This window comes from Chrysochloris asiatica, unplaced genomic scaffold (genome assembly GCF_000296735.1).
Source record: "Chrysochloris asiatica unplaced genomic scaffold, ChrAsi1.0 scaffold00002, whole genome shotgun sequence".
Classification (NCBI taxonomy): Eukaryota; Metazoa; Chordata; class Mammalia; order Afrosoricida; family Chrysochloridae; genus Chrysochloris; species Chrysochloris asiatica.
The window spans coordinates 30,928,819-30,940,045 of record NW_006408520.1 but is presented as its reverse complement, the minus strand read 5'-3'; the positions used below and the strand labels follow the sequence as shown (position 1 = coordinate 30,940,045).

Sequence of the window (11,227 nt, the reverse complement as noted above, 5' to 3'; positions counted from 1 at the left end):
GAGTAGGTTCCGACCCATAGCGACCCTGTACAGGGTTTCCGAGGGTGTAAATCTTTACGGGAGTAGAAAGCCTCATCTTTCTCCCGCAGAGCGGCTGGCAGTTTCGAACTGCTGACCTTAAGGTTCGCAACCCAATTCGTAACCACTACACTACCTTACCTAAGCCATGGTATTTTTAATAACCTCATATGCATGTGAAAATAGAACAATAAATAAAGAAGACTATAGAAGAATCGATGCATTTGAGTTATGGTGTTGGAAGAGAATATTAAAAGTACCATGGACTTTTAATAAACAAAAGAACAAACAAATCTGTGTTGGAAGAAGTACATCCAGAATGCACCTTAGAAGATAGGATGGCCAGACTTCACCTCCCATATTTCAGACATTAGCAGGAGTGACTAGTCCCTGAAGGACATCATGCTTGGGAAAGTGGAGGGTCAGAGAAAAAGAAGAAGACCCCCAGTGAGTCGGATTGGCACTGTGACCGCAGCAATGGGCTAACATGTAGCAACAATTGTGAGGTTGACACAGGACTGGGTCATGTTTTGTTCTGTTGTACATAGGGTCACTATGAGTCGGTACCCACTCAATGGCTCCTAACAACAAAAACAACAAATATTAGACCATGATGGAGCTCTGAGGACACTATGGGTTTGGCAGTGGACTGATAATTGAAAGACTAGCGGTTTAAACCAAGAAAGATACTCACATGTGTACAAGAATTCAGTTACAAAAGAATACATACTATGTAATTCTATTTATATAAAGTACATAATTGTTGCTATTGTTGTTAGATGCCTTTGAGTTGATTCCAACTCATAGGGGTCCGACGAATAGCAGAAGGAAACAAACCATTCTGTCTGTACTTTTTCCAGCACAGATTTGTGTCCATGGTACTTAAAATAAAAGTCCATGGCACTTTTAATATTCTTCTCTAACACCATAACTCAAATGCTTCTGTTTCTCTACTGTGTTCCTTATTGATTGCCCAGCTGTCAAATGCATATGAAGCTAATGAAAGTACTGACTTGGTCAGGTACACGTTAGTCCTCAAACTGACATCTTTGTTGTTGAACACTTTGAAGAGGTCTTGTTCAGCAGATTTTCCAAATGCAGTACATAATTTTATTTCTTGACTACTGCTTCTATGAGTGTTGATTGTGGATCCAAGCAAAATGAAGTCCTTAGCAACTTCAATCTTTTCTCCGTTTATCATGATGGTATTTATTGGTCTATTGGTGAGGATTTTTACTTTCTTTACCTTGAAGTGTAACCCATATTGAAGACTGTGGTCTTTGATCTTCATCAGTAGTTATTTCAATTCTTTGCTTTTAGCAAGTTAGGTTGTATCTTTTGCATATTTCAGGTTGTTAAAGAGTCTTCCTGCAATCCAGATGTCAGGTTCTTTTCATATAATCCTTCTTCTTGGACTATTTGCTCAGCATACAGATTGAATAAGTATGGTGAAAGAATACAACCCTGATGCATACCTTTCCTGACTTTAAAACATTCAGTGTCCCATTGTTCTTTTAGAACAACTGCCTCCTGGCATTGAGCACAGTTGTTTGGGGAAAACCATTCTTTGCAATGTTATCCATAACTTGTCATGATCTACACAGTCGAAAGCATTTGCAAAGTCAGTAAAGCACAGGTAAACATCTTTCTGATATTTTCTGCTTTCAGCCAAGATTCATATAACATCAGCAAGGATATCCCTCGTTCCACATCCATGTCTGAATTTGGCTTGCACCTCTGACATTACCCTGTTGATGTTTTGATGCAGCCATTTTTTAATTACCTTCAGCAAAATTTTACTTTCATGTGATACTAATGATATTGTCTGATCATTTCTGCATTTCAATGAGTCACCTCTCTTTTGAACGGGCACAAATACAGATCTGTTCCAATCAGTTGGCCAGATAGTTGTCTACCAAAATTCTTGGCATAAATAAGTAAGTGCCTCAAGTGCTGCATCAGTGTGTTGAAAGATTTCAATTTGTATTGCATCAATTTCCAGAGCCTTGTTCTTTGTCATTGCCTTCAGTGTACCTTGGACTTCTTCCTTCAGGACCACTGGCTCTTGATCATATGCTACCTCTTGAAATGGTTGAAAGTTGACCATTTCTTTTTTTGGTACCGTGACTCTGAGTATTCCTTTCTTTTTATTTGCTACTTTCTGCATCATTCAAAATTTTGTCCATAGAATACTTCAATAATTCAAGATGAAACTTGATTTTTTTTTTTTTTCAGTTCTTTCAGCTTGAGAAATGCTGTGTGTTTTCCCCTTTTGATTTTCTAACTCCAGGTCTTGAATATTTCTTTATAATAATTGTCCTTGTCTTTTTGAGCTGCTCATTGAAATGTTCTGTTCATCTCTTTTACTTCTTTATTTTTTCCATTTGCTTTAGCATATCTATGTTATAAAGCAAGTTTCAGAGTCTATTCTGACATCCATTTGTATCTTTTCCTTTTTTCTTTATTTTTAATGCCCTTTAGCATTCTTCCTGGATGATTTTCTTGATTATTATTGCTAAGTGCTGTTGAGTCATTTCTGACTTATAGCGACCCTCTATAGGGTTTCAAAGGATCAACTGTTGAGTTCTAACAGCTAACATTGCAGTTCAAAGTGACCTTGTGGTCCAGTACTTATCCTAAAGTGTAAATAGACACTTGAGTGGGGTAGAAAGGAATGTCAGGAAACATGATTACAGAAAACTCGCAAGCCCATCTTCAGCCTATAACTAACTACAATACCTAAAAGGGGTTCTAGAACTTGCCCAGTGAAATAGGCCTCTTGCAGAACCTTTGCAGAGTATAGGACTTTAGGTGGAATCCTGAGTCCCATCCAGAACCTTCTGAGGTGGGTCATCCCAACTAGAAAGGACAAGCAGACCAGCCTGGAACAGCTAGAGTGACAGAAGATACATCTTCAAAGAAAGACCATCAGGAAAAACCCAATATGACTGGCTACTATAAGAATAAGCAAGCAAAGGACCCTAGGATCATCAAGGGAGAAGAGCACAAGAGGAATGTGAGAACTTATCCAGAGAAGCAGTGATACCAGAGATGGAGGTAGAGATGGGGACATGGAGACAGGGAGCAGCTGAGGACTCTAAGATTCATGGGAAGAGAGGGACTAAGAGCTGGAGGCCAGGAGACAGACATGCAGAATGTGCCCTTTGGTGGTATAAAGTATTATATATGCCTGAGTATTTAAAACAAACAAACAAACAAACAAAAAGAGCTAAAGTAAATAGGAAGAAACACTGTTAACTGATGGATGATACATGGAGGGGATTATCAACATTATAATGAAACAAGGTGTATGACTGGTTGATGATCTGCCCTGTAAACTTTCACTCAGTTCACAATAAAAACTTATTAGAAAGAAAGACTGTAAGCCCACCTTCAACCTATAACTGATTGTAATACCTAAAAGGGGTTCTAAAACTTGCCCAGTGAAATAGGCTTCTTGTGGAGCCTTTGTTGTATATAGGACTTTAGGTGGAATCCTGAGCCCCATTCAGAATCTTCTGAGGTGGGAAATTTCCACTTGAAAAGACAAGCAGACCAGCTTGGAGCAGCTGGAGGAACAGAAGATATTTCTTGAAAGGAAGACTAGAAGGAAAAATTAAAAACAATATCATGGCAGCGTCCCTTAAACAAATAATAAATAAGGGGGAATCTGATGCAGACCGTGCAGACACGGTCAGGAGTTCAAGGCCCTGTGGGCCCAAGCGTTGCTGACCGTCCAAACCATAGGCTCTGAGGATCAGACTTTAGCCACCTAGCAGACATAGCAAAATGTCCCTTATCTGATTATTAAGTTATGCTGCTTAGTAATTCCATACATGAGCCCTGGATACTCACAGATAAATGTAAAAACCTTCCCTAAAAGCCGAGACTGTAAATTCCAAAAAGGCAAAGTTTTTCCCAAAAAAAAAAAAAGCTAAAGAGAATAGAAACTCTGTTAACTGATGGTATGTGGAGGGGATTATAATCAATGTAATGAGACAAAGTATATGAATGTTTGAATGTGAAACCGATGATGTGCCCTGAAAACCTTCACTCAATCCACAATAAAAACCTTAAAAAAAAAACAAAAAACAATATCATTAGTCTGACTGACTACTACAAGAACAAGCAAGTTGTTCACTGGGGAGCCATCAGGGCAAACGTGCAAGTCCCCTCAGGGCAAACCCCCTTCCAAGACTGAAACTCAAAGGGAATATACTAGCAGACATGTAATCTTGCTGGTGACCTCACTGGTCTACTAATAAGAGGAAGTGGGTGAAAATCAGCAATGAAGCTGTGAGATAAGTCTGACCACGTTCAATAGATTCCTATCAACCTGGATCGCAACTTGATTGGCCAGCAGTATAGCAAGACCTGGGGTCTCCTGAGCCCAGGGACAAGGACATAGTCATAGATGACTAGAGCGGATAGTGAGGCATCCAGTTGATATGAAGTGAGGGGAGATGGGAAATGCACAAGAATGCCTATACTTGTGATAGTACCCATTTGACCCAGCTTCAATGGCTGGATGATCAGAACTCTACTAGAGGAAGAAAATAAGAGGAAAAAAGTGTAATCCACTACAATTTGATGAGCTTTACCTATACTTATGGATGTAGTAGGTAACAATTCTTTACAGCAAGTATCATTCTCACCCTCTCTGTATACAGGGTTGACAGGGATGGGCAATTTAGACATTGGATACCCAAAATGGGCAGGGCTGCAAAGGCACAAAGTGACTGGCTTACAAGCTTTCAAGAGGGAGCCTAGTTTCAGAGGGTGTGGGGGTAGGTAGACTCTCCAGTGAGTGGTTTCCAACCTGTCTGGATGGGGCTGGTAAAAGGAGATGGGGTAAGACTCTTGTGGTTCAATAGTGAATAATTGGTATCAGGACTGATTGCGATTGTTGCAGATGTAAAGGTAAACATTTTGTAACAAAAGGAGGGGAGTGATTGAACTTGCAGTCCAGGAGCAGAGGACCCTAGGACCATCAAGGGAGAAGAATGGAGTGCGGGACCCTATCCAGAGAAGCAGGGATGTTAGAGATGGAGGCACAGAAAATGACATGGAGAGACAGATTGGCTGGGGATTCTAGACTCAAGGAGGGAGAGGGGCTGTGTGCTGATAGCCAGGGGTGGGGGGTGCAAACTTGCAGGGTATACCTTTTGGTTGTTTGAGTGGTTATATATTCCTGAGTGCTTCAAAACAAAAAACAGATGGAATGACAACAAATGCTGTTGAATGATGATGTATGGAGGGGATTGTAATCATTACAATGAAATGAAATACGATAGGATGAATGTAAAGTTGATGCTTTCCCATGTAAACTATCACTCAATTCACAATAAAAACTTAAAAGAAAAAACATTGTCTTGTTTTAGAGTATTTAAGAATCCATAGACTCTAGCATCAGAATGCTGAGTTCAAGCCCTGACATGGTCATTCATAACTAATTTATCATGGCAAGTTACTAAGCCTCTATGTGCCTCAGTTTTTCTATACATAAATGGGGTAATTTTCTGATATACCTTAAAGAATTGCAATAAGGAATCTGTACCCACAAAAACAAAAATTCTATTCCTTTTTCATTTGTTGTTGTTGTTGTTGTTATTTTAAAACATTTATTTTGACAAGTTGACCCTACCACATTTTCATTAATTTGTTTACTTTTAATTAGTCATTTAATTTAGGTCTGAATGCCAAATTACCCAACTGTTGTTATTTCCAGTTCATCTGACATGCTCTTTCATTATTTATACTTTCAGATAAATAATTTAAATAATAAATTAATTCTTTGTAAAACTGAGGAATAGCATTACTATTTCTATTCATTATATTTTTTATTAATATCACATTATGTATAGAAAATACTAAGTATATGCCTATACTTAGGAAATTTACCAGAATCAGAAGGTATAGAAAAAGTTATCCAAGTGGAAAATGTACAATTAATTTAATGTAAAGATCTGACTTACACTATACTTCTTAATCACTTTTTACAACATACAATGATTGTGTAAATTCAAGTCAAATGTTTTTCTACAGTTTATAACATTGACCTTTATACAGTTAATCAGTCAACATTGATAACCTAAAAAGTATATAAGTTGAGAGAAAGGCAAAAGAAAAGACTGTTAAGGCAACATTCAAGTCAAGAACAACTAGATAGTAGCAATGGGCTTATTCAGAAGTTCTCTTTACCTCTTAATCCTCTGTCTGTTGCAGGGATCAAATACTTCCTTGATTCAGTTGAATAACAATGGTTATGAAGACATTATCATTGCCATCAACCCTCTTGTGCCAGAAGATGAGACACTAATTGAACAGATAAAGGTAAGTAAGAAATGAGAATTTAGTACTGCTTTGCTTAAATTGTAAAGAAGTCAGTAGGTAATTATCATGGCATCTTCTGAATGTTTTCAGGAAGTTTAAAAGCAATGAGCCCAATGCTGGATGAACAGTGAGAAATGGAGGTTCTAAATGGGACTTCCTTAGTTTTACAACAAGACCAAACACAAGACATAGGGCCCTAATCCTGGGATTACTATCTGATCAGATGACTGATGAAGATTTAGCATAATTAACTACCTGAAAGGTCCAATTTTCAAGTTTCCTCATTTTTTGTGCTGTTTCTTGGTTTGAGAGTACTTGTTTTTGGAAACATTAATAACTTAATCTCCTTTGATCCAAATGGAGTATTAAAATTCTGAGAACTTAGAAGGACTATTATAGGAATCCTCCTGGGAAAGTCTGTGGGAAACATTATTAGTCATCCCAGGATGACTCAGGGGGGATCATGATCATCTGAGGGGAGGGTCTCTGAAATACCTGTACAATCTAAGAGTCACAAAGACCACAAAGTCAATAGTGTACCTTGAGTTATACAATGTACAACACAAATGCAAACCATATGCAGCAAACTTACTTTTCCAATCATTACTTCAATTCAAACACCAAACACACTTTTATCACATCAGCACAGAGATAGTCATCACTTCAAGCAGAAAGTGATAACAAGTTGAAAACAAAAGATTGCTAAAGCCAAAAAATAGAAGAAGAAAGAAAGAAACAGGGAGAGGCATTTTTACAAAGTAAATAGAAAAATCTTTTCATCTGCTTTAGGCCATCCTGATGTAAACACTGATCTACTCTGGCAGCTCTCTGAAACCCTTTTCCTGACCTCCAGTCAGTGCTCTGGATTTACATTTACTGAACTCTGTTATCTGACAGATCTTATGGCTCTGAAGCCTGTGTGCTGACCTCATTTAATACACTGTTGTTGTTAAGTGCCAGTTCCAACTCACAGCAACCCTGTATAGTGTTTCCAAAGACCTGCTGGTGGGTTTGAACCTCTGACTTTTTCGTTAGTGCTTATTTGTTGTTGCTAAGTGACGTCGAGTCGGTTCCAACTCATAGCAACCCTGTATAAGGTTTTGGAGGAGCAGCTGGTGAATTTAAACTGTCAACCATGTGGTTCAAACCAACCTGAGGTCCTGCGCTTATCCTACAGCACCACACCAGGACTCAGCCTCTCTGAAAAACAGGGAAGACTTCTGATTTCCTGAAAACAAAACAAAACAAAAGTTCTATTGTTTGCTATCTTAACAAGAAGTATTATGAAAAGGAAGAACTTTGCTGGAGAAAGCAACTCTGTAGACTCCGATGCAATAGGCAAGATAAAGAGATTGACATCATATTCCAGCATACAGAATTTCTCAGTTATTAAATGACTTTGATCATATAGACTCCCATAGTGACTCTATCAATTCCCTTCCCTGGATAGCAAAATACATGGGAAAACTGTCTTACTCATCATTGTATTCTTGGGCTTCAGAACACTTAAATAAAGTGATATTATTTTTGGTGATTGGAAACCTCACTTTGACCCACTCCTACAAACTGTCTTCCTCAGTTTGCTATGTCTAAGAATGTTCTTCACTTATAAACTACTTCTTATAAACAACCATTGTATCAGCCAGTCTTATTGACAGCCTTAGTATAGAGCCTTAACAACTCATTCCTTCTTTAGGACAACCTTAAAGATAGGTAGAAATAATTCTTTTAAGATTGAGGAAACTGGTGGCCAGAGTGGTTCTATAAATCATTCAATATCTAAGAATTAGAAAATACATGTCCAGATTGCAGCCAAGTCTAGATGACTTCAAAGTCCATGCAGACTGCAGCCAAGTCAGGATGACTTCAAAGTCCATGCTCTTTCATAATGTTAAGCAATTCCTCTAATCGCAAACAGAAGATTTGTCTTCTGATGTAAAGCTATAGAAGAATGATTTATGAGCTACTAAGCTATCACTGGGGGCTGACAGGTAGCAGAGATGAAACTGTGAGGCAGAGACCCCACTCATCAGTCAGTCGCTTTTTCTGTTCACTCCTAAAATGGGAAATGTCTGTGGTCTGTGTGTGCTCATTGAGACCGCTCTCAGGTCTCCTCACATATTTCTTTCCTTTAATAATAATAGGACATGGTGACTTCAGCTTCTACTTACCTGTTTGAAGCCACAGAAAAAAGATTTTTTTTCAAAAATGTATCTATATTAATTCCTGAGAATTGGAAGGAAAACCCTCAATACAAGAGGCCAAAACATGAGAACTACAAACATGTAAGTTTCAAAATCTCTTTAAAAATTATATTTTCTAGTACTCTCCAATTTTGTTCCCAATTTATTATTTCAAATGTTTTCAGTCTAATTTATTCTTTCTGAAATTTTAACAGTCTTTTTAACCATTCTCAGGCTGATGTTTTAGTTGCACCACCAACCTTCCCAGGTAGAGATCAACCATACACCAGGCACTTTGCGGCATGTGAAGAAAAGGGAAAATACATTCATTTCACCCCTGACTTTGTACGGGGGAAAAAACAAAATGAATATGGACCAACAGGTAAGAATTTTTATTTAAAAGATGTGTTTTGTAATGTTGGTAAGAAGTAGCTTGTACCCAGGGTTAAGTGTGCAAGCTTTGGAGCCAGACTACCAAGGTTCAAATCCTGACTCCCCTAGGAACTTATAAGCTGTGTGTGACATTGAACACATGACTTCTCTGTGGTTTTCATCTGTAAAATAGTGAACATAGGAGTTCCTATCATGTAAAACTGTTATGAGCATTCAATTCAATTCTCCACTTAAATGTATTCAGTACAATATCCGGCACATTGTAAGTGACAGAAATGTATTCAGTACAATATCCGGCACATTGTAAACACAGGCAATGATAAATGTTTTGTTTTGTTTAAAGGAATACTTAGTAGTGTTTAACTTTCTAACTCTTGACAGCTGGGCATCCATCACATACTTGCTCCATGAAACATAAATGCAAGGCAGATTGGACAGAGCTTGATGCCAGTTCCTGGTCAACAGAAAAACTCACAGACTGACTGTTGCTGACATCATTCTTTAATCTCTTTGGATGAATCACATGAAATTGTCTGTAATTCTGCACGGTTGGCTTACAAAATGGCAATTTAATGTGGTTTAACCTAAAAGTTAAGACCAAGTAAACTCAAAGCATATTATTTTTCAGATAAAAATGAAAACCATTACTAAGAAGGGTCCAACTCAAATGCAATGTACTCAAAAGCCTTCCTGAATACTAATTCTCCAGAATCACCTCTTCTTCTATCATTCAATGAACATTCATACATTAAGTCTACTATCTCCACCCCCAAATCAGCTAAGCTGGTTTTCATCATTACTGCACCTATTCTACACCTCAAACTTGAAAACGCCATCATCCTAACCCTTACCACCTTACTTCTCCCTTTAATTTACCTTAACCATGTTTGTTCTTGGAGTCCTGGTGTGGTGCTGTAGAAGGATCTCTGAGCTGCTAGCCACAAGGTTAGCAATTCAAACCCACTACCAGCCACTACTTGGAAATCCTATGTTGTTGCTGTTGGTAAGTGTTGTCAAGTCGGTTCCGATTCATAGTGACCCTGTATAGAGTTTCCAAGGAGAGCTATGATCAAACTGACTTTGCAATCTAGTGCTTACCTTATAGCACCACACCCAGACTCCTGGGAACCATATACAGGGACATTATTAGTCAGAACTGACTTGATGGCTTTTAAGAATATGTTTGTTCTTCTTAGCATTTTTAGTCCTTGAGGCCAGGTTATTTTCTAAGTCTACCATTGTCTTATAACTATACTTTCTGACTATACTTTCTTTCCTATCTGACATTTCCTACCTGGCATGTCTACTCCAAGTATAAATATTCAAATTACTTAATTACCCAATCCTTATATGTCATTCAACTTGCCAAATCTGTACTGAATCATCCAGCTATTTGTTTTTCACATCTATTAATGTTTCCAAGATTGACAAACAAAATTGTAAAATTAATTGGAACGAGGAAATAAACAACACAATTAGCCAACTGGACCTCGTAGATTTATACAGAGCATTCAACCCAAAAACAGCACAATACACATTTATTTCCAGTGCATATGTAACACATTCCATAATAGACTGTGTGTTAGCCACAAAACAAACCTCCATAAATTTACAAACATCAAACTACAAAGCATCTAAGAAATCACATGGGTGATGCCACAATGCAACCAATAGAAATAAAAAAGATAATAACAGAATATTAAGAAGAGTTGTACTCCAATAAATTTGAAAACTTAAACAAGATGGATACATTTTTAGAAAAGCACAATCTACCTAAATTTATACAAAGTGAAGTAGAAAACGTGAATAGACCTATAAAAGGAAGAAATTGACCAGGTCATCAAAAACTCCCAACCAAAAAATTTCCAGGTCCAGAAGGCTTCACTGGTGAGTTTTATCAAACATTCAGGAAAGAGCTGTCACCAATTTTATTCCAAAATATAGGAGAGGATGGAAAACTCCCTAATACACTCTATGAAGCAAGCATAACCCTCATACTAAAGCCAGGGAAGGACATCACTAAGAAAGAAAATTATAGACCAGTATCTCTCATGAACACAGATGTAAAAAATTCTCAACAAAATCCTAGCCAACAGAATTCAATAACATATCAAAAAAATAATACATCATGACAAAGTGAGATTCGTACCAGGGATGCAAGGATGGTTCAACATCAGAAAAACTATCAGTATAATCCACCACATAAATAAGAAAAAGGAAAAGAACCACATGATCATATCGATTGATGCAGAAAAGGCATTTGACAAAATCCAACATCCATTCCTGATAAAAACACTCAA

At 37.7% G+C, this 11,227-nt stretch overlaps 1 protein-coding gene across 1 annotated transcript in view; it reads left to right on the top strand.

Annotated features, from left to right (window-relative positions):
• The first annotated feature begins 6,192 nt into the window (after positions 1–6,192).
• LOC102829226 (calcium-activated chloride channel regulator 4-like) overlaps positions 6,193–11,227 on the top strand; it is a 42,603-nt gene continuing 37,568 nt past the window's right edge. Inside the window, exons 1-3 of the mRNA XM_006831071.1 lie at positions 6,193–6,351; positions 8,496–8,636; positions 8,769–8,916. Coding sequence (XP_006831134.1) covers positions 6,193–6,351; positions 8,496–8,636; positions 8,769–8,916 — 448 coding nt within the window. The remainder of the gene's footprint in view (positions 6,352–8,495; positions 8,637–8,768; positions 8,917–11,227) is intronic.